Source organism: Carcharodon carcharias, chromosome 1 (assembly GCF_017639515.1).
Source record: "Carcharodon carcharias isolate sCarCar2 chromosome 1, sCarCar2.pri, whole genome shotgun sequence".
Classification (NCBI taxonomy): domain Eukaryota; kingdom Metazoa; phylum Chordata; class Chondrichthyes; order Lamniformes; family Lamnidae; genus Carcharodon; species Carcharodon carcharias.
Window position 1 is genome coordinate 211,115,954 of NC_054467.1, and position 23,941 is coordinate 211,139,894.

General features: G+C 43.5%; 1 protein-coding gene across 1 annotated transcript in view; it reads left to right on the plus strand.

Annotated features, from left to right (window-relative positions):
• The window catches only part of slc45a2 (solute carrier family 45 member 2), a 58,121-nt gene extending 34,654 nt beyond the window's left edge, over positions 1-23,467 (plus strand). Inside the window, exons 6-7 of the mRNA XM_041183421.1 lie at positions 8,391-8,596; positions 23,222-23,467. Coding sequence (XP_041039355.1) covers positions 8,391-8,596; positions 23,222-23,446 — 431 coding nt within the window. The 3' untranslated portion in view covers positions 23,447-23,467. The remainder of the gene's footprint in view (positions 1-8,390; positions 8,597-23,221) is intronic.
• Positions 23,468-23,941: the final 474 nt, after the last annotated feature.

Here is a 23,941-nt window from a genome sequence, read left to right on the forward strand (position 1 = left end):
TTAATACCTGAGTCATGGCCCCTTTTTCCATGTGTAAATTCCCTTTTGGGTCCATAATCAGCCCTTTCCCCTTTATGTTGGCTGCCAGAATTTTCTCATAATCCCTCTTTGCTTTGCTTCTCTAATATGCTTTTTCACCTCCCCTCTGAAACTTCTGTATTCTTCTTGGTTCTCAATTGTATTTTCTGCCTGACACCTGTCATAAGCACTCTTTTTTTACTTCTTTATCTTAATTTTCCATCCAGGGAGCTCTTGATTTGTTTGCCCTACCTTTCCCTTTCAGTGGAATATATCTTCACTGTGCCCGATCCAATTATCTTTTGAAGGAAGCCCAGGTTTTCCCGCCAATTTTTCATTCCAGTCTACCTGGCCCAGCTCCGTTCTTGCCCCATCAAAGTTGACTTATTCTTATTCTGGATTGCCTATTGTCCTCTTCTATCATCATCCTGAAACATAGAATACAATGATCACTGACTCCTAAATTTTCCCCCACAGACACATAGGGCAGAATTTTACAACAGCAGGATTTTACGTTCCCACTGTCATTGATGGCATTTTACGCCGCATTTTACCGCCCCGTCCCCGCTGAAATGGGGCCGTAAAATTCTGCTCATAATCTACTTTTCCCACCTCATTTCCAAGGACCAGGTCCAACAATGCGTCTTTTCTTGTTGGATTTGACACAAAAAAACTGTAGAAAATTTTCCTGAACACAATCTAGGAGCATTTGCCCCTCTCTGCCCTTTACACTACCACTGTCCCAGTCTACATGCAGGTAGTTAAAGTCTTCCATTATAACTACTCCATAATGCTTGCATTTCTCTGCAATTTCCCTGCAGATTTGTTCTTCTTCGTCTTTCTCACTATTTGGTGGTCTATAGACTACACCAAGCAATGTACCATGGTACCAATGTATATGGTTTGGTTACAAGTTGTTGTTCAACATTCTGTTGACTTTGTTGATTGCTGTGCTGTAATGGCTGGGCATGTTCAGAGTTGAGCTTATGACTCCTAAAAATTTCTCTGCTTTATGCTTGGCTATTTCAATGTTTGTGGAATAAATGTCACTTACTTTGTAATCTTTTTACAAGCAGTATTTTGCATTTGCCTGCAATAATTTTAATCTGCTATTGCTCTAAACACTTACATATTTTATCCAATTTATTCTGTGATTTTTGACCTGCCTTCTCCAATTCAACTGCCATTCTTAATTTGGTCTTGTCTGCAAATTTGATACATTTCGTCTTTCAAGTGAAACTTGTCAAAAATTCTTCTGGACATCCAGTTACACTATATTGTACAGCTAACAACAATCCCTTTGGCTTGTTAGTTCGAATTATACCTGCATTTATAAAGTACTTTCATGTCCCAAGAAGTCCTAAAGCATTTCCCAGGCAATGAAGTGCTCGCAAAGTGTTTTCTTTTATTTGTTCATGGGATGTGGACATGGCTGGCAAGGCCAGTATTTTTTGCCCATGCATAGTTGCCCTTGGGAAGGTGGTGGTGAGCCAAATACTTGAACCGCTGCAGTCCATGTAGCATATATATTCCCACAGTAGTATTGGATTTAAACTCCAGGATTTGACGATGATGGAACGGCGATATATTTCAAAGTCAGGATGGGTAATTAAAATGGAGTGAGGGCAAAGTTGGCTGGAGTGGACTGGGAAAGGATTTTAGCAGAAAAGACAGTTGATGAACAATGGCAGATGTTCAAGAAAGTGGTTCATGATTCTCAACAAAGATATATCCCAGTGAGAAAGAAGGATTCAAGGAAGGGGATAAACCAACCATAGTTAACCAAGGAAGTTAAGGACAGTATCAAATTGAAAGAAGAAACATACAATGTGGCAAAGATTAGTTGTAAGCCAGAGGATTGGGAAAGTTTTAAAAACATCAAAACATGACCAAAAAAAGGGTGAAAATAAACTTTGAGGGTGAATTAGCCAGTAATATAAAAAAGACAGTAAGAGCTTCTTTAAACATATAAAAATGAAGAGAGAGGCCAAAGTGAACATAGGCCTCTCAGAGAATGAGACTGAAGAAATAATAATGGGGAACCAGAAAATTGAAGGAGTTGAATAAATACTTTGCATCAGTCTTCATGGTAGAAGACACTAATAGCATCCCAAAAATATAATCAAGGGGCAAAAGGTTGTGGTGGTGGTGGTGGTGGTGGTGGGGTTGTGGGGGGGGGGGGTTGCAGGAGGAAATAAATTTGAAAAAGGTGTTCGATAAGGTACCACACATAATGCTACTTAGTAAGATAAGAGCCCATGGTGTTGGAGGTAGTATATTAGCATGGATAGAGGATTGGCTGACTAATAGAATACAGAGTTGGGATAAGGGGAGCATTTTCAGGATGGCAACCTGTAACTAATGGAGTGCCACAGGGATCAGTGCTGGGGCCTCAATTATAACATATATTAATGAATTGGATGAGGGAAATAAATGTACTATCGCCAAATTTGCAGATGACACAAAAATGGATGGGAAGACAAGTAGTGAGGATGACACAAAGAGTCTACAGAGGGATATAGACAGGTTATGTGAGCAGGCACAAACTTGGCAGATGGAATATAATGTGGAAAAATGTGAGGTTATGCACTTTTGTCAGGAAGAATAGAGGAGCTGAATATTATTTAAAGACTGCAGAAGGCTGCCGCACGGAGGGATTTGAAAGTCCTCGTGCATGAATCCCAAAAAGCTAACATACAAGTTCAACAGCTAATAGGGAAGGCAAATGAAAACTTGGCCTTTATTTCAAAGGGAATGGAGTGTAAAAATAGGGAGGTCTTGCTAAAACTATACAAGGCACCAGTTAGACCACACCTAGAATACTGTGAACAATTTTGGTCCCCTTACCTAAGGAAAGATATACTGGCATTGGAGGCAGTCCAGAGAAGGTTCACTGGGGTGATCCGGGGTATGAGGAGAGGTTGAGTAGGTTGGGCCTATACTCATTGGAATTTAGAAGAATGAGAGGCGACCTTATTGAAATGTATAAGGTTCTTCGGGGCTTTGACAGGGTAGATGCTGAGACGTTGTTTCCTCTTGTGGGAGAGTCCAGGACCACAGGGCATAATCTCAGAGTAAGGGGACGCCCGTTTAAGACTGGGATGAGGGGGAATTTATTCTCTCAGAGGCTAGTGAATCTGTGGAATTCTTTATCGCAGATGGTTGTAGAGGCTGGATTGTTAAGTATATTCAGAGCTGAGATAGACAGATTTTTCATCAGTGGCGGAATCAAGGGTTATTGGGAAAAGGCAGGAAAGTGGAATTGAGGATTATCAGATCAGCCATGATCTCCTTGAATGGTGGAGTAGAATCGATGGGCCAAATGGCTTACTTCTGTTCCTATGTCTTATGGTCTTATGTTGTGTAGCTTGGAGGGGAACCTGGAGGGGGTGGTTTTCCTAAGCACGTGCTGCCCTTGACCTTGTAGATAGTAAAGGTAGCAGGTTTGGACGGTGCTGTCAGAGAAACCTTGGCAAGTTGCTGCAGTTCATCTTGCTGATAGTGCACATTGCTACCATTCTGCAAAGGTGGTGGAGGTAGTGAATGTTTAAGATAGTGGTTGGGATAGCAATTAAGTGGAATGCTTTGTCCTGAATGAGGTAGATCTTCTTTTGTGTTTTTAGAGCTGTATTCTTCCAGGCAAGTCAGGAGTATTCCATCGTGGGCTGGTCTAGTTAAGTTTCTGATCAGTGATCACCTTCAAGATTTTGGTAGTGGAGATTCAGTGATGGTAATCCATTGAATGTCAAGGGAAAGTGGTTATACATTCTCGTGTTGGAGATGGCAATTGTCTGCCACTTTATGGTGCGAATTTTACTTGTCACTTATCAGCCCGACTGTGAATGTTGTTCAGGTCTTGGTATATGTGGGAACAGACTGCTTCATTATTCGAGGAGTTGCAAATGGAACTGAATGTTGTACAATCATCAGAGAACAACCCCACTTCTGACTTTATAATGCAACTAAGGATGGTTGGGCCTAGAACATTGTCCTAAGGAACTCCTGTAGAGATGTCCTGGGGCTGAGATGATTAGCCTCCAGCAACTACAATTATTTTCCTTACCACCTTACCCCTGATTCCCATTGACTTCAATTTTACTCAGACTCCTTGATGTTAAGGGCTGTCACTGTCACCTTACCTCTGGAATTCAGCTCTTTCAGGAGTCCTGGTTTGGACTAAGGCTGTAATGAGTTCTGAGGTGAAGTTTGTTTTTATTCATTCATGAGATGTGGGCTTTGTTGGCTGGGCCAGCATTAATTACCCATCCCAATTGCCCTTATGGTGGTGGTGAGATGCCCTTTTGAACTGCTGCAGCCCATGTGATGCAGGTACACCCACAGCGCTGTTAGGAAGGGAGTTGAAGGATTTTGACCCAACGACAGTGAAGGAACGTCGATATATTTCCAAGCCAGGATGGTGAGTGACTTGGATGGAACTTACAGGTAGTGGTGCTCCCATCTATTTGCTGCCCTTGTCCTGCTAGATGGTAGTGGTTGTGGGTTTGGAAGGCGAATTCCTGCAGTGCATCTTGTAGATGGTACATAGTGCTGCTACTGTGCGTCGATGGTGGAGGGAGTGAATGTTTGCAGATGTGGTGCCAATCAAGCGGGCTGCTTTGTCCTGGATGGTGTCAAGCTTCCTGAGTGTTGGAAGAGCTGTACTCATCCAGGCAAGTTGGGAGTATTCCATCACACTCCTGACTTGTGCCTTGTGGACAGACTTTGGGGAGTCAGTTGGTGAGTTACTTGTCACACGATTTCTAGCCTCTGCCCTGCTCTTGTAGTCACAGTGTTTATATGGCTAGTCCAGTTCAGTTTCTGGTCAATGGTAATCCCCATATTGATAGTGGGGGATTCAGTGATGGTAATGTCATTGAACATCAAGGGGCGATTGTTGGATTCTCCCTTGTTGGAGATGGTCATTGCCTGACAATTGTGTGGCGCGAATGGCGCTGCCGTAGAGGAATTGTCGCTGGAGTAGTATTCCAGATACCTAGGGTGATGCTCTGGTGACGTGGATTTGAATCCCGCCACAGCAGAGAGCAGAATTTGAATTCAATAAAAGTCTGGAATTAAAAGTCCAATGATGACCATGAAACCATTGTCAATTGTTGTAAAAACCCATCTTGTTCACTAATGCCCTTTAGGGAAGGAAATCTGCTGTCTTTACCTGGTCTGACCTACATGTGACTCCGGACCCATGGCAATATGGTTGACTCTTAACTGCCCTTGTTCAGAGGACAATGCCCAATGTGGGCAATAAATGCTGGCTGAGGCAGCGCTGCCCACATCCCATGAATGAATGAAAAAAACTTGCCACTTGTCAGCCCAAACCTGGATATTGTCCAGATCTTACTGCATTTGGACATGGACTGCTTCAATATTTGAACATTGTGCAATCATCAGCAAATATCCCCACTTCATTGACGAAGCTGCTGAAGATGGTTGGGCTGAGGACAGTACCCTGAGGAACTCCTGCAGTAATGTCCTGGAGCTGAGAGGACAGTGCTTCAATAACCACAACAATCACCTGTTGTGCTAGGTATGACTCAAACCAATGGAGAGTTTTCCCCCCCAATTCCCATTGACTCCAATTTTACTACGGCTCCTTGATGCCACACTCGGTCAAATGCTTGATATCAGGGCAGTCACTCTCACCTCAGGAGTTCAGCTCTTTTGTCCATGTTTGAACCAAGGATGTAATGAGGTCAAGAGCTGGGTGGCCCTGGCAGAGCCCAAATTGGGCGTCAGTGACCAGGTTATTGCTAAGCATTTGCTGCTTGATAGCACTGTTGATGGCCCCTTCCATTGCTTTATTGATGATCAAGAGTAGACTAATTGGGCAATAATTAGCTGGGTTGGATTTGTCCTACATTTTGTGTACAGGGCATACCTGGACAATTTTCCACATAGCCAGGTAGATGCCAGTGTTGTAGCTGTACTGGAACAGCTTGGCTAGGGCCGCGGAAAGTTCTGGAGCACAAGTCTATTGACGGGATATTGTCAGGGCCCATAGCCTTTGCAGTATCCAGTGCCTTAGGCAGTAGTTCTCTGCCTCGGAGCTTTTATTGCTCGCACCCCGCGTACGCGTGCACTTCTGCGCTCGCACTCCTCCCGCCCCCACCCTGACAGTTAATTAGCCAGCCAGCATGAAATCCATGTCGGGACCCGATCATGGGCAAAGGTGGGCTTGGTGACTGGTCCTGGGCCCGCCCGCCATGCCTAGGGCAAAATTCTGCCCATGGACAACCAATTAGGGTATTAAGGCCTCACTTAGGGGTCCATTCCAGAAACTGCAAACACCTGACGCCCCCCCCCAGCCGAGGCAGAAGCCAGGCGGCCTTTTCTCAATCGGCCAATCACAGAGCTGCTAGGATGAGAAGCCCACAACCACAACCACAAACAACGCTGTGGCAGTGTACCCTCTCCACACTGGCCCTGATAGCTGTGAGCATTCTTTATTTTTTAAATTTCATCACACTTCAGAGACTGTCTACATTTTGCGGTGTCCTCACGTTGCCTTACCTTACCTCTGCCTTCAGCAGAGCCCAACTCTCCCAGTTGGGACTACTGGCCATCCAGTGGGGCATTATGTGTACACACCATGAAGTGAATCTCTCAGCTCAAATCAGCTACAAGATAAGGTAACAGGCAGATTTGAAAATTATTAAACAGAGTTGTGCAGAATTAGAAAAGTGCCAATGGCCAAAAACAATTAGAAAGCTGGCAACTACATTTAAAGGATTTTTAGAAAGATGCTCATTTGAAATAACATTTAAAAATTGACACAGTTGACAATTACCACAACACTGGCAGGGTTGCATTTTATCTTCCAACTAAATTGCCAGATTTGGTGATGGGTCTTTTTTATTGTTTTACTCATGTTTGACTTTCTGGACCACATTAGACATCATTAAGAGTCAAGCACATGTACTTGCGCCATTTTTAGGCCAGACTGATTTGGGTGGGCCAACCATCAGAGAGCCATTCCCATTGAAAATGAGCAAGGAGAGAAGAAGTTACAAGAAGGGTCATGCCTGTTAAGTAGATATTGAAGATAAAAAGTTAAAATGGTGAAATAAGTAACTAGAAATTTGAAAAGAGAGTAAGAACTGCAGACCTCTCCAAATAGAGGTAACCTGAGTTAAATCATTGACCGATATAAATGTGATTGAAGTCTTAGACAGACTGAAAGAACACAAAAATGAAGAAATCTGCAGGATAGTTGGTATTCATCCCAGAGTGCTGTGGAATACTAGGGAGAAGATCATCTTGTAGCAATCACTGGACACTCTTAAAAATTAAGTGAACTCAGGAAAGCGATTACGACAGAGTAGGCACTAACTTTGGGGTTCATTGAAGGCACAGAAGGGTCTGCATGTTGAATTTGCATGCAAGGTGATACAAGCATGCAAGATGCTTAAGGTTGATGAGTGATCTAATCAACATCCTTAAAAGGGAAATCCTAAGTGTCAAAAGGCTGACAAATGAGGAAAGATAGCAGAAGACTAGGCATCTTTCCCTGGAAAGAAAGGTGTCTTAAAGTTGATCTTGTAGAACTTTATATGATGTTTAAGGGTATGGAAAAGGGAAATCCTCAATATTGCTTGATGTTGAAGTGCAAGAAGAGGATATGGGGAAATAGGTTCAAATTAGTGAAAGATGAATTTAATACTGATGTCAGGAATTTCATCTTCCAGGAAGAGTAGTTGAGGTAAAGATCTGGAATATGTTTCAGAAACGCTTGGCATGTTGAATGATCAAATGATCCTCCTAGTTTCTAACCATCTTGTGTAAGGAGGAAAGGATCTTCAAGGAAACAGTCATTGACATGGTGTGCCAGCAAAAATTATGTCTTGCCACTGTGTTGTCATGTTTTTAAAAGAAAGCTTTGCCACCTAAATTTAGTGGCAATAGGCAAGTTTTAAACATAATTTACATCTTGTCAAAATTAAATGCTTTTCGTTTAGCTTATATGGAAAGTGCAAGGTTTAAGATGGGCAGCTTGCGATACAGCAGGTTTGTTGGATCGAACACTATTTGGTGATATTTTCCATGTGGCACCACTGCCCAGCATGTATTATTGTTATAACAACTCTATACAAATTTACAAATAGAATGTGTGTGAATGCAAAACATGTCCATCATGGCGTCTAACATAGAAAACTGTATGACACATAAGCAAATCTCAAATTTCTGACGATGTCTCTTACCCAAAATATGAGCCCATATTTATTTTTTTCCAATGCTGAGACTGAAAGTTGTGGTATTTCCAATGCTTTGTGTTTCAAATTTATAGTTTTAAAATATTGTTCATGTTCTGTCCATGAAATAAGCTTACTAGTGTTTTGTTGCCACTGATTGTCTTTCAGATTTACAGAAGATCCTTTTGCCAATAATAGGATTGAAAGGAATGTACTTTGTTGGATATTTCCTGTTTGGCTTAGGAACTGGATTGATTGGCCTCTTTCCAAATGTTCTCTCCACACTGGCACTCTGTACTGCTTTTGGAGTGATGTCTAGTACTCTCTACACTGTGCCCTTTAACTTGATAGCTGAGTACCACAGGAAAGAAGAGGTAAGAGATCTGAAATGTGCAAGAGTAAGTGGATACTACATTAGGAACAACCTCCCATTCTAAATTTTGTTACAAATATGAAGTTTATAAAATTTATGTTTTGGGACCATTTCTTTGGTTTAAGATGGAATGAAGGAGGTCATGTGACCTGCTCTGAATTCTGCCTGACAACCGGCCTGGGTGGATCGGTTGTTAAAGGCTTAAGGGGGCACAGGTTTATCTACTGGGAAGAAGGTGTGAGATGTTTGCACCTGTGGACTACATCAAGAGCATCTGTGCTGACTGTGGGGAGACTTAGTCTCAAAGTCTCACGGTGAGGTGTTGGGGATGTCAGGTTATATAAACAGTTATTCTTTAAATTGTCTATTCAATTCCAAGCTAGAATGGAGTTGGGGTTTCAGAAGGTAGCTAATTAGCATTTCTACCTAGATAGAGGTGATTCACGTTGCCATGAAGGTGGGCTTTTGGGAAGAGAAAAGTTCATAAAAAGACATTTTGGATTAGGTTACAGGGTCTCATAAGCCAGTACTGAACCTGACAGACATAAATTTGTTTGCAAAAATCTGATGGAGAGGGAGCAGGAAATTAGAGACAGCCCAAACTTGCACCTGAAGCAGAGAAAATGCTGACCTTATTGCTCACCACACAGAATGCAATTGGAAACTCGCACTCAGATTGAAGGGACTAAGTTCACGAGGAGTTAAAGGAGGCCAGAAGATTCACCTAGCTTGGGCTGGACAGAGAAGGAGTCTCCAGTGTAACCCTCACAGGGAAGGCCAGTCTTGGGATTAGAAGTTACTCAGTTGGGAAAGGGAAAGGAAGCACACCATCAAGAGCGGAAAGTTGCTGAGGACTGGTTCCGGAAGAGTAAAGTGTCTATTTAAGGGACAGCATAAAGCATAAAGTGGTGTGAGATCGTCGGACATGTCAAAAACCATATGTGGGATCCTTTCTGTAGTTTAAAGTAAAAGTTATCTACTACATAGTGTTCCATCAATGTTGCATTTTGTTTTTTTGTTGCAGTGAAAGTCTAAAACTTGAAATCTTGTTATGTGATCCTTCCAGTCAGTCACTGGAGAGTCAAATATCTTTTCAAAAGTTACCTGGCTCTGCAGGGATCGTGACAATTTAAATATAGATAAGAACCCACGGGGGCAGCACTCTCGCCTTTGAATCTCAAAGTTTTGGGTTCAAGTCCCACTCCAGGGTTTGAGCACAAAAATCAAGGCTAACACTTTGATGCAATATTGAGGGAGCACTGCACTGTGGGACATTCTGTTTCTCAGGTGGGGTGTTAAACTGAGATCCCGTCTGCCTATGAAAGATCCCATGGCACTATTTTGAAGAAGAGCAGGGCATGTTATCCCCAGTATCCTGGCTAATGTTACTCCCTTGATTAACATTACAAAAACAATTATCTGATCATTATCACATTGCTATTTTGTGTGAACTTGATGTGCACATATTGGCTGCTGCATTTCCAACATTACAACAGTGACTACACTTCAAAAGGTGCTTCTTTAACCGTAAAGCATTTTGAAGTCTGGTGGTCATGAAAAGCGCTATGTGTACACAATTTTTTTGTTTTGGCTGTGAAAGATCCAGTAATTTATTTCAGATGGTTTTACTGTAGGTCCAAATATGCTTCTGTCTCATAATTTGCTGCTAATTAACCTTGCCTTGCCGTAACACTTGACCGAAGTGAAACACAAATGTTGGTTTGGGGAATATTATTTTTCTGAACCAAGTCAGAGTAGAAGACCCCTTGTTCTACACAGAAGTTCCCAAAATTTATTTATTGCCTACCCCCTTCCAGATATACCACCTGTCCGTACATCCCTGCCAGCATACGTATGTTTTAACCTCTTCAAAGCCCAAGCTTTAAAGTTCAAGCTATAATATACATATGGAACTTAAACAGCGCCCTCTTGCTGTTTCTGCTCTCTGGCCCCCTTACTGTCCCACTCATCACACTTCTCCTGAGCATTCGCTGTGAGGGAGAAGGGCAGCAAGTGGGAGAGAGCAAGAATGGTGCTGAAGCTAACAGGAGGGCCGGTGAGGGAGCAAGAGAGAGGCGGGAGGGCCAGCGAACAGGAGGGCCAGCAGGGGAGAAGGGGCTGGGAGGACAAGGGGGCGGAAGGCAGGAGGGTGAGCTAGGGGATTGGGATCGCAATGGTGAGCAAAGTACTCGGAAGTGTTTAAGAATATACTGAGCGTGCACAGTTACGGCAAGGTCCTTGGTACATGCGCAGGAAGCGTGCTAAAGTGAAAATGGAGGCAGCATTATTCAGGCAAGTTCCCTAAGTCACACAAAAATGATTACATATTAAACTGGACATACCTGTACTCTCTCACTTTCTGCTATTACTGTATGCCGTGCTGTGGGGATAGATTTAAGTGAAAGTGGCAGCCATAAACTGTGCTTCCTTAGAATCACAGAGTCTAGCAGCACAGAAGAGGCCATACCGAAGTCAAGGGTATAAATAAATGACAAAAAAAACCAATTGTCTCAATACTGAGCCCTGGGGGACCCCCGAGCATTCTTCTTCCTAATCAAAAACATCTGTCAAGCAGTACTGTCTGGCTCCTGATACTTAGTGAATATCATAGCCAAATTATCATGGTACCTTTTAATTCCAAGTGGTTGTTTTCCAAATAGGTGTGTTATATGGCAATGGGGACAGTGGTGTAGTAGTAATGTTACTGGGCTAGTAATCCAGAGGCCCAGGCTAACATTCTGGAAAAATGGGTTCAAATCTCATCAATATGTTTACATTTATTTAATAAATCTGGAATTTAGAGTTTATCTCATTGAAGGTGACATTGAGACTTCTAGGTTGTCATTAAAAACCCATCTGGTTCACTAATGTCCTTCAGGGAAGGAAATTTGCCACCCTTACCTGATCTGGTCTACGTGTGACTGCAGACCCACAGAAATGTGGTTGACTGCCCTCTGAAATGGCCTAGCAAGCCATTCATTTGCACCAAACCACTACAGAAAAGTTGAAAAAGAATAAAACTGGACAGGCTGCCCGGTATCAACCAAGGCACTGGAAATGACAATGCCCAGTCAACCCTGCAAAAATCCTCCATACTGTTATCTGGGGTCTTGTGCCAAAATTGGGAGAGCTGTTCCACAGACTAGTCAAGGTACAGTCTGACATAGTCATGCTCACAGAATCGTACTTTACAGTCAATGACCCAAACATGACCATCACCAACCCTGGGTGTGTCCTGTCCCACCAGCAGAGGTGGCAGCTCAGTGGTATACAGTAAGTACTTGCTTTAAATTGCCCCATTTTTAAGTTATGATTTTAATAGAACATAGGAAACAGGAGCTGTGGATAGGCCATTCAGACCATCGAATCTGCTCTTCCACCCAATCCGATCATCGCTGACCTTGTACCTCACTGTCTGCACTATCTCCATATCCTTTGATGGCTTTATGATCTAAAAATCTCTTGATTTCTCTCTTGAATATACTCAATGATTAAGCATCCACAGCCCTCTGGGGTAGAGAATTTCAAACATTTATCATCCTCTGAGCGAAGGAGTTCCTCCTCATCTCAATCCTAAATTACCTACCACTTATTCTGAGACTCTGTTCCCTGGTTCTAGTCTGCACCCCCCATCCCCCACACCACACCCCTGCCAGGGGAAACATCCTTCCTGTATCTACCCTGTCGAGCCCTGTAAGAAATTAATATTTTTCGCTGAGATTACCTCTCATTCTTCTAAACTCGACGGAATACAGGCCAGTCTCCTCGATCTCTTTTCATAAGACTATCACGCCATCCAGGAATCATTCTGGTGAACCTTTGTTGCACTCCCTCCAGAGAACATATATATTTCCTGAGGTGAGGAGGGCAAAACTGTACACAATATTCCAGGTGCAGCCTTACCAAGGGTCTATACAATTGCAGCAAGACGTCTTCATTCCTGTAATCAAATCCTCTTGCAATAACGGCCAATAGAACCATTTGTCTTCCTAATTGCTTGTTATATCTGCATGCTAGCTTTTAGTGACTCATGAACAAGGACAACAGGTCCATTTGGACATCAACACTTCCCAATTTCTCACCATTTTAAGTACTCTGCATTTCTGCTTTTCCTACCGATGTGGACAAGTTCACATGTTTTCACATTATATTCCTCCTGCCATGTTGTTTCCCACTCACAGCCCAGTCCATTTATCACACCCTTTATGCTGAAAGTGTACTATTGACCTCCAAACAGTCAGCGGGAGATAGAGGAGCAGATATGTAGGCAAATCTCAGAAGTGTAAAAATAATAGAGTAATAATAGTAAGGGATTTCAACTTCCCCAATATTAACTGGGCTAGTCTTAGTGTGAAAGTCTTAGAGGGGCAGAATTCTTACAGTGCATCCAGGAGAGCTTTTTGAGCCAGCATGTAGAAAGTCCAACAAGAGAAGGGGTGGTACTCTTAGGGAATGAAACCGGGCAAGCAGTAGAAGTGTCAGTGGGGAAACATTTCAGGGATAGTGATCATAATTCTAAGATTTAAGGTAGATTTGAAAAAGGACAAAGATGGACTGGAAATAAAGGTCCTGAATTGGGGGAAGGCCAATTTCAATATGATAAGACAGGATCTGGCCAAAGTGGACTGGGAGCAGCTACTTGTAGGAAAGTCTACATCAGACCAGTGGGAGTCATTCAAAAGGAAATAGTGAGAGTTCAGGGCCAACATGTTCCCATAAAGATGATGTCAAGGGATATAGAGGATTGAATAAGGCAAAAAAAAAGGAGGCTTATGACAGATACAGAGGGCTAAAAACAGTGAAGGCCCTAGAGGAGTATAGAAAGTGTAGGGGATACTTAAAGTAATTAGGAAAGTGAAGAGGGGGCATAAAGCGAGATAAAGGAAAATCCCAATGCATTTTATAAATATGTTAAGGGCAAGAGGATAACCAGGGAAAGATTGGGCCAATTAGGGACCCAAGTGGCAATCTATGCATGGAGCCAGAGGACATAGGTGAGGTTTGAAATTATTACTTTTCAACTGTGTTCACTATGGAGAAGGACGATGTAGGTGTAAAAATCAGAGAGGAGGGACTGTGATATACTTGAACAAATTAGCATTAAAAGGGAGAACGTATTAGTAGTTTTAGTGGGCTTAAAAGTGGATAAATCCCCAGGCCCAGATGAGATGTATCCCAAGCTGCTATTTGAGCCAAGGGAGGAGATTGCAGGGGCTCTGACACTAATTTTCAAATCCTCTCTGGCCACAGAAGAGGTGCCAGAGAACTGGAGGACACCGAATGTGGTACCATTATTCAAGAAAGGTAGTAGGGATAAATCAGGTAATTACAGGCCAGTGAGTCTAACATCAGTGGTAGGGAAACTATTGGAAAAAATTCTGAGGGACAGGATTAATCTCCACTTGAAGAGGCAGCGATTAATCAGGGATAATCAGCATAGCTTTGTCAGGGCAGATCATGTCCAACAAATTTGACTGAATTTTTCGAAGAGGTAACTAGTGGTGTAGATGAGGGTAGTGCAGTTGATGTAGTCTTCATGGACTTCAGTAAGACTTTTGACAAGGTCCTACTTGGGAGAATGGTCAAGAAGGTAAGAGCCCATGGGATCAGGGCAATTTGGGAAATTGGATCCAAAATTGATTCAATGGCAGGAGGCAGAGGGTGATGGTCGAAGATTGTTTTTGCGATTGGAAACCTGTGACGAATTGTGTACCATAGGGATCGATGCTGGGACCCTTGCTTTTTGTAGTGTACATTAATGATTTAGACGTGAATGTAGGAAATATGATCAGTAAGTCTGCAGATTACACGAAAATTGGTGGTTATCGTAAATAGTGAGGCCTTAGATGGGCTGGTAAGATGGGCAGAACAGTGGCAAATGGAATTTAATCCTGAGAAGTGTGAGGTGACGCATTTTGGGAGGCTTACACAGCAAGGGAATGGAAAATGAATAGTAGGACCCTAGGAAGTGCAGAAGATCAGAGGGACCTTGGTGTACATGTCCATAAAAGGGAGCAGCACAGGTAGATAAGGTGGTTAAGAAGGCATATGGGATACTTGCCTTTATCAGCCGAGGCATAGAATATAAGAGCAGGGAGGTTATGTTGGAGCTGTATAAAATGCTAGTTGGGCCACAGCTGAAGTACTGTGTGCAGTTCTGGTAGCTACACTATAGGAAAGATGTGATTGCAGTGGAGAGGATGCAGAGGAGATTCACCAGGGTGTTGCCTGGGCTGGAGCGTTTCTGCCATGAAGAGAGACTGGATAGTTTTCCTTAGAGCAGAGAAAGCCGAAGGGGGGACCTAATAGATGTATACAAAATTATAAGGGGCATAGATAGGGTAGATAGGAAGAAACATTTCCCCTTAGTGGAGGTATCAATAACCAGGGGGCACAGATTTAAGGCAAGGGGCAGGAGGTTTAGAGGGGATTTGAGGAAAAACTTTTTCACCCAGAGGGCGATTGGAATTTGGAACGTACTGCTTGAAGGAGTAGTAGAGGCAGGAACCTTCACAACATTTAAATATTGAGATGAGCACTTGAAACGCCATAGCACACAGGACTACGGGCCAAGTGCTGGAAAATGGGATTAGAATAGATAGGTGCTTGATGGCCAGCTGGGACACAGTTAGCTGAAAGGTCTGTTTCTGTGCTGTATAACTCTATGACTCTGACTCTAACTCTAATAGATTCTAACATTTTCCCTACTACTTATGTAAGGCTAAGAGGTATGTAGTTTTCCGTTTTCTCTCTGCTTCCTTTATTAAATATTAGAGGTACATTTGCTACCTACCAATCAGCAGAAACCATTCCAGAATCTCTAGAACTTTGAAAGATGACCAACAATGCATTCACCAACTCTGCTGCCACTCTTTCAATACTCTGGGATGTAGATCATCAGGTCCAGGGGATTTATCAACTTTCATTCCTTTAAATTCTCCAGTACTACTTTTTCCTAATACAAATTTCTTTAAGATCCTCATTCCCTTGGTTCACCTCCTTTTGGGGATGTGATGGCTTAGTGGTATTGTCGCTGGATTAGCAATGCTGAGACCAGGGCAATGTCTGGGGACCTGGGTTCAAATGCCACCACATCAGATGATGGAATTTAAATTCAATAAAAATCTGGAATTAAAAAAAATGACTTAAAATGCCTAATGATGACCACAAAACCGTAGTGATTGTTGTAAAAAAACAACCCATCCGGTTCACTAATGTCCTTTAGGGAAGGAACTCTGCCATCCTTACCTGGCCTGGCCTACATGTGACTCCAGACCCACAGCAATGTGGTTCACTCTTAAATGCCCTCTGAACAAGGGCAGTTAGGGATGGGCAATAAATGCTGGCATAGCCATCGATGCCCACATCCCAATAAATGAATTTTTAAAAAATCACATCTCCATAATGGCAATTCAATCATACCCATATGTTGCCTTCAAATCATCTACCTTAACTAGCTCCCTCTCATATTCAATTTTCCCTTTCTTTATCAGTTTCTTGGTCCTCCTTTGCTCCGAATCCTCAGGCTTACTACTTTTTTGGGGGGCAACTTTATAAGCTTCTTCCTTTGATCTAATACAATCTCTAACTTCTCTTGTTAGCTGTAGTTGGATCACTTTTCTTGTTGGGTTTGCCTCTAAGGAACGTATATTTGATGTAAGCCTGCTCCTCCCAGTCCGAAAAGTTTGAATGGGTGAGGGTAGGGTTGGCTTACTCAATCCCAGTATTTTCATGTTCCATGACCCTCCCCTACCCATTTGTGCTGTTGCTGGGATTGAAATTGAGACCAGTGTTTCATAAAGTTCAGCCTTTTCCATAAAGGTAGCTAGGGAAATATATTACCTGCTGGCAGATGATCTGCCATTCACTTCCACCAGGAGAACAGCATTATCTGTTCCAGGTCACATTACTATGAATCTCACTGGCCGGGACTTTTCAGCCCCGCCTGTGGGAAATGTGATGACCCATCCTAAAGACTATTGACATTTGGTGGGACAGACAATCCTGGCAGCAGCAGGGGCCAGAAAATCCCACCCATTGGATCCTCCAGGCAGCACCTATAGAATTTTGCCACATTAGTCAGGCATCAGCTCTCCACTACATTGAGGGTCATTGATGCTCTCTTTATGCACAGAGACAGAGGGCTATCCAATTTTACACATTGACAGGGTTTCAAGGAACAACTAATAGATGGCCCCAAAATTCCCATGTGACAATCATCATACTCATGAACAGGAAAATCTAGGGCCCGGATTTTCACAAATCAGCAAGATTCCAGCAACTTTTTAGAAATGTTGGGTGGGACCCGGATGTAAAAGTCCTGGCCCCATTTCCAGCAGATCCACTTAGGAAAGTAGGTGAAGGAGGTGGGGTATGATTCACACAGGAGGGAAACCCAAACTCAGCAGGACATTTTGAACCTTGTGCTGAGTTCAGATAGACCTCTTTTTGTTTCAAAGCCCTTAACCCACAGTGTGGGAGTCATGAATTGATGAATAGACATAAACACCCTTGAAGGGCAGTTCAGATCATGATATTTAAACAAATCTTAAGGTTTTTTTCTTCAAATCCTTGCTCTTTAAACTTGGAAAGAAAAGGCTTAAGCTGTCAGCCATAGTTTACAAAAAAAAATCTGGTCTTCTTTGATTGACAGGCCACCTGGTGTTGGTTAGAAAACACATTACCATCTGTTCATGCAGCATCAACAGAATTCTTTGTTGACATTTCCTTAGGGCTATTATATCATTATGAATGCTTAGCTGAACTTCAAAATCTGAAATTACCTCAGCAGGGGTTTGAGTTCACATTTTTATAATTGAAAGAGGCTGTTAAAGGATTATCTGTCTTTGGTGTGGGGTCTGAATAGAAGCTTGTTTTTGTTCAGGGCCTTCTACTGGACCTTCAATGGAAGATCAGTGGAAAGATTGGAGAAGTGGTGTAAATGGTCTTTTTCTGTGGAGATCCTGTCAAAGTTGCAGCACCACATAGGGAAAAGCCTGCGAGGATTTTACCCCAGGATGTTTTGCGGTGGTGCTTCTCTCCTGCTGGAATTTCTTTGGCTTTAGTTATGGGTTACGTTTTCCTATTGTTGAAGTCATGTGACTGCTTTCACCAATATGAACTCCTACATCACATTAGTGAGTGTGTGTTATGTGCATTCTCTCTTTAAATGCAATGCCCTTGAGAATTGCAGAAGTTTTTATGCAAAGTGAATTAACAGAGAGCGTTTGAGTAATGACAGTGGTTGAGTGCTGCAAAGGTTGACCTTTGAATAAATGATTTTCTCTAACAGTCAATTCTGACAAACAGTGTGATTGGTACAGCAGGGAGTGAAGGCTGCATCAGTGGTATAGGATGTGGATTGGCAACAGTTCCTTCATCTACCCTGTCTATCCTTGAGCTATCATTGAAGCTCATATTGAACTATAGGGTAGTATTGCATCTCCAGTCAGACAGCCAACACTGCCTTCCATAGGGCTTTCTTCACTAGTTGTCCAGTAATTTTTCTCTTCTGACCCATGAATTCTGTTGAAAGGATATTGCTGAACGATCCTTTTCTTTCTTGTTCGTGGGATATAACTATCGCTGGCTAGGCCAGCATTTTTTTCCCATCCCTAATTGCCCTCGAGATGATGTGGTGGTGAGCTGCCTTCTTGAACCTCTGCACTCTGTGGTGTAGGTACACCCACAGTGCTGTTAGGAAGGGAGTTCCAGGATTTTGACCCAACGACAGTGAAGGAACTGCAATATATTTCCAAGTCAGGATGGTGAGTGGCTTGGAGGGGAACTTCCAGGTGGTGGTGCTCCCATGTGTCTGCTGCCCTTGTCCATCTGGATGGTAGTGGTCATGAGTTTGGAAGGTGCTCAGGAGGCTTGGTGAGTTCCAGCAGTGTATCTCGTAAATCGCACACATTGCTGCTACTTTGCGTCAGTGGTGGAGGGAGTGAATGTTTGTGCATAGGGTGCCAATCAAGCGCGCTGCTTTGTCCAGGATGGTGTCCAGCTTCTTGAGTGTTGTTGGAGCTGCACTCATCCAGGCAAGTGGAGAGCATTTCATCACACTCCTGATTTGTGCCTTGTAAATTGGTGGTCAGGCTTTGGGGAAGCAGGTGGTGAGTCACTTGCCACACGATTCCTAGCCTCTCAACTGCTCTTGTAGCCGCAGTATTTATATGGCTAGTCCAGTTCAGTTTCCAGTCAATGGTAGCCCCCAGGATGTTGATCGTGGGGGATTCAGCAATGGTAATGCCATTGAATATCAAGGGGGTGATGGTTGGATTCCCCCTTGTTGGAGAAGGTCATTGCCTGGTACTTGTGTGACGCAAACATTACTTGCCACTTGTCAGCCCAAGCCTGGATATTGTCCAGGTCTTGCTGCAGTATCTGAGGAGCTGCGAATGGTGCTGAACATTGTGCAATAATCAGTGAATTTCTGACCTTAGGATGGAAAAAATGTCTTTATGAAGCAGCTGGAGTTGGTTGGGCTGAGGAACTCCTGTCCTGGAACTGAGATGACTGATCTCCAGCAACTACAACCATCTTCCTTTGTGCTAGGTATGACTCCAACCAGTAGAGAGTTGTCCCACAGATTCCCAGTGACTCCAGTTTTGCTAGGGTTCCTTGATGCCACACTGAGTCAAATGCTGCCTTGATGTCAAGGGCAGGCACTCTCATTTCACCTCTGGCGTTCAGCTCTTTTATCCATGTTTGAACCAAGGCTGTAATGAAGTCAGAAGGCACCCTGGCGGAACTCAAACTTGAGCATCAGGGAGCAGGTTATTGCTAAGCAAGTGCCGCTTGATAGCACTGTTGATGACCGCCGCCCCCCCCCCCCCCCCCCCCCCCCCCCCCCCCCATCACTTTATTGATGATTGAGGGTAGACCGATGGGGAGGCAATTGACTGGGTTGGATTTGTACTGCTTTGTGTGTACAGGACATGTCTAGCCATTTTCCCACTTTTCTGAGTGGTATCCAGTGTTTTGTTATACTTGGACAGCTTGGCTAGGGGCTCGGCAATTTCTGGCGCACAAGTCTTCAGTGCCATTGCTGGAACATTGTCAGGGCTATAGAATTTGCAATATCCAGTGCCTTCAACCATTTCTTGATTATTATATGGAGTGAATTGAATTGGCTGCAGAATGGCATTTGTGATGCCGAAAGACCTCTAGAGGAGGCCAAGATGGATCGTCCACTCGGCACTTCCTGCTGAACATCGTCGCAAATGCTTCAGCCTTATTTTTGCACTGATATGCAGGGCTCCCCCCGTCATTGAGCATGGGGATATTTGTAAAGCCTCCTGCTCCTGCGAGTTGTTTAATGTCCACCTTTGTTCACAACTAGATGTGGTATGACTGCAGAGCTTAGATCTATCTGTTGGTTGTGGAATTGCTTTGCTCTATCTATCACTTGCTGCTTATTGCTGGTTGGCACTCAAATTGCCCTGTTTTTTGGCCTCACCAGGTTGAAATCTCACTTTTAGGTATACCCGGTGCTGCTCCTGGCATGCCCCCACTGCACTCTTCTTTCAACCAGGGTTGATCCCCTGGTTTGGGGGATATGCCGGGCCATGTGAAAACAGGACTGTGTCTCCACAAGAACTATATGGTGGTCACTCCTACCGATATTGTCATGGACAGATGCATCTGTACCAGGCAGGTTGGTGAGGATGAGGTCAAGTATGTTTTTCTCTCTTGTTGGTTCCCTCACCACCTGCTACAGACCCAGTCTAGCAGCTATGTCATTTAGGACTCAGCCAGCAGTGGTGCTACCGAGCCACTCTTGGCAATGGACATTGAAGTCCCCCATCCAGAGTACATTCAGCACCCTCACTACCCTCGTTGCTTCCCCAAAGCAGTGCTTAACAAGGAGAAGTACTGATTCAGCAAATGAGGGGTAGGGGGCAGGGGAGGGTAGAGTGGTACGTGGTAAATCAGTAGGTGGTTTCTTTGCCCATGTTTGACCTGATACCATGAGACTTTATGGGGCACGGAGTCGATGTTGACTCCCCCCAGGGCAACTCCCTCCCGACTGTATATCACTGTGCCACCACCTCAGCTGGGTGTGTCCTGCCAGTGGGACAGAACATACCCTGTGATGATAGTGTCTGGGACATCATCTGTAAGATATGATTCCATTAGTATGACTATGTCATGCTGTTGCATGTCTAGTTTGTAAGACAGCTCTCCCAATTTTGGCACTAGCCCCCAGATGTTAGTAAGGAGCTTTTTGCAGGGTCAAGAGGGCTGAGTTTGCAATTGTCGGTGTCTAGGTCGAAGCAGGGGATCCATGCAGTTCATACCTTTCAGGCATTTTAGTGGTCTGATACCACTGAGAGGCATACTAGGCCATTAAGAGTCAACCACATTGCTATGGAGTCACTTGTAGACCCAACCAGGCAGATTTCCTCCTCCTAAAGGACATGAGTGAACCTAATGCATTTTTATGACTGTCGGCAATGATTTTAATTCCAGATTTGTCCATATCCTTTTGAAATTCTACATTATCCTCTTCATAGTTCACCATGCTTCCAATTTTTGTACCATCTGCAACTTTTGAAATTGTGCCAGGCACACCAAAATCTAAGTCAATAAGGGAAGTGTCCTTGGCCCAACCATCTTCAGCTGCTTCGACAATGATCTCCTTTCCATCATAAGGTCAGAAGTGGGGATGTTTGCTGATTGTCGCACAATGTTCAGCGCCATTCGCAGCTCGGATACTGAAGCAGTCCATGTCCAAATATGAGCAAGAGCTGGACAATATCTAGGCAAGTAACATTCGTGCACACAAGTGACAGGCAATGATTATCTGCAACAAGAGAGAATCTAACCATCACCCCTCGACATTCAGTGGCATTACCATCGCTGAATCTCTGACTAACAACATCCTGGGGGTTACCATTGTCCAGAAATTGGACTAGCTATATAAATACTGTGGATACAAGAGCAGGTCAGAGGCTCGGAATCATGCGGCAAGTAACTCACCTCATGACTCCTCAAAGCATGTCCACCATCTACAAGGCACAAGTCAGGAGTGTGATGAAATACTGTCTGCTTGCCTGGATGAGTGCAGCTCCAACAACACTCAAAAAGCTTAACACCATCCAGGACAAAGTAGCCTGCTTGATTGGCACCCCATCCATAAACATTCACTCCCTCCACCACTGACGCACAGTGGCTGCAGTGTATACTGCAGGAACTCACCAAGGCTCCTGAGAGAGTACCTTCCAAATCCACGACCACTACCATCTAAGAGGGATAAGGGCAGCAGATACGTGGGAACACCACCACTTAGAAGTTCCCCTCCAAGCCACACACCATCTTTTCTTAGAAATATACCACCATTCCTTCAATGTTGCTGGGTCAAAATCCTGGACTCCCTCCCTAACAGCACTGTGGGTGTACTTACAAAACATATGGACTGCAGCTGTTCAAGAAGGCAGCTGCCCTCGAGAGCAATTAGGGATGGGCAATAAATGCTGGCTTAGCCAGCAATGCCCATATTGCATGAATTAATTTTAAAAATGAATATATATCAGGAAAACCAATCTTCCCAACACCAATCCCTGGGGAGCTCTGCTGCAAACCTTCTTTCAGCCCAAAAAATATCTATTAACCACTACTGTTTCCTGTCCTTCAGCCAATTTCATATCCACTTTGCCACTGTCCCTTTTATTCCATTAGCTATAACTTTGCTGAAAAGTCTGCTATATCAAATGTCTTTTTCCAAGTCCACATACAACACATCAACAGCATTGCCTTCAACCCCCTCTGTTACCTCTTCAAAAATCTCCAAGTTAATTGAATACGATTTGCCCATGCTGGCTTATCTTAATTAACCTGCATTTGTCGATGTGACTATTAATTTTGTCCCGAGTTACTGATTTGAGAACTTTACCCACCACCAAAGTTAAACTGGCCGGCCTCTAGCTGCTCGGCTTATCTTTAAACCATTTTTTGAACAAGGGTGTGAAGCTTGTAATTCTCCACCCCTGAGTCTAAGGAAGACTGAAAAATTATGGCCAGTATCTCCGCAATTACGGTTATGAAAGGGTTTGATCAGGTAGATGGAGAGATGTTCCACTTGTAGGGAAGACCAGAACTAGGAGCCATAAATGTAAGTAAATGGAGAATTCAGGCAAAACATCTTTACCCAGAGTGTGATCGGAATGTGGAAGTCACTACCAAAAGGAGTAGTTAAGACAAATTGCATTGGTGCACTTAAGAGGTAGCTAGACAAACACACGAGGGAGAAAGAAATATCTTATGAAGAAGGTTGGGAGGAGTCTCATTTGGAACATAAACATCAGCATGGACCTGCTTGCTGGGCCAAATTGCCTGTTTGAGCTGTAAATACAATGTAACTCTTTATTCATTTATTCACAAAAGTAAGGTGTAATGACGTAAATCACCAGAGTGCAGTTTTGCTTCACTTGTCATTTTTGTTGTTGCCATTCTCTTTTTGTTCTCCCTGAACAAATATTGTGTTGGCAATTCAGATACCTTCTCGAAGATCATATCCCTTTAAAGTGAAATAGCTGATGATAAATAATAGCACTATGACACTCTAAGTTCCTGTAAAATTGAGTCCTCAAATTTATTCGTGGTTATGGTCTTTCTCTGTTTTCAGATTGAAAAAGCAAATGGTGGAACAACTTCGAGTGAAGGCAGGGGTAGAGGCATCGACTGTGCTGCACTCACTGCTATGGTGCAGCTGGCACAAATCCTGGTTGGAGCAGGTGTTGGAGCTTTGGTAAACTTGGCTGGCACTGTGAAGGTTGTTGTGGTCACTTCATCTGCCATCTCCTTGTTTGGTTGTTGCTTTGTTGGATTGTTTGTCCAATATGATCCATGAGGTCATCATAAAAAAGTGTAAAGATAATGATCAATTTTCCCTAACTTCCTCAAATGTTCTGAATTGTTAACTGCACATTATGTTCAGCTTCCCCCAGTGATATCAGCAGGCCATATCTCTTGTATAATATGGTGATCAATCACCATAGGTCTTATCAAATGGTGGAGCAGGCTGGAAGGGCCGAATGGCCTACTTCTGTTCCTAAGTCCTGTGATCCTATGGGTTCTTTCCTGTTGTCTCTGCAGGACTTATGCCAACTCTTAGCTGACGTGTCTCTGAGGCCTTTGAAGGATATGTGACAGAGATCCAGGGTAGTGAGAATGAAACTGAGCTGTACAGGCCAGGAAGGCAATAGTACAGGCAAAAGCCAGTGCTGACTGAACTGATCTCATCTGGGACAGCAGTGGAGATGCTTCAATTATCAGTGCCTTCCTATTTGAAGGGGGGAAAAGTTGCCAAAATCATGATCCTGCTAGATCTCCGGGAACTTTTACA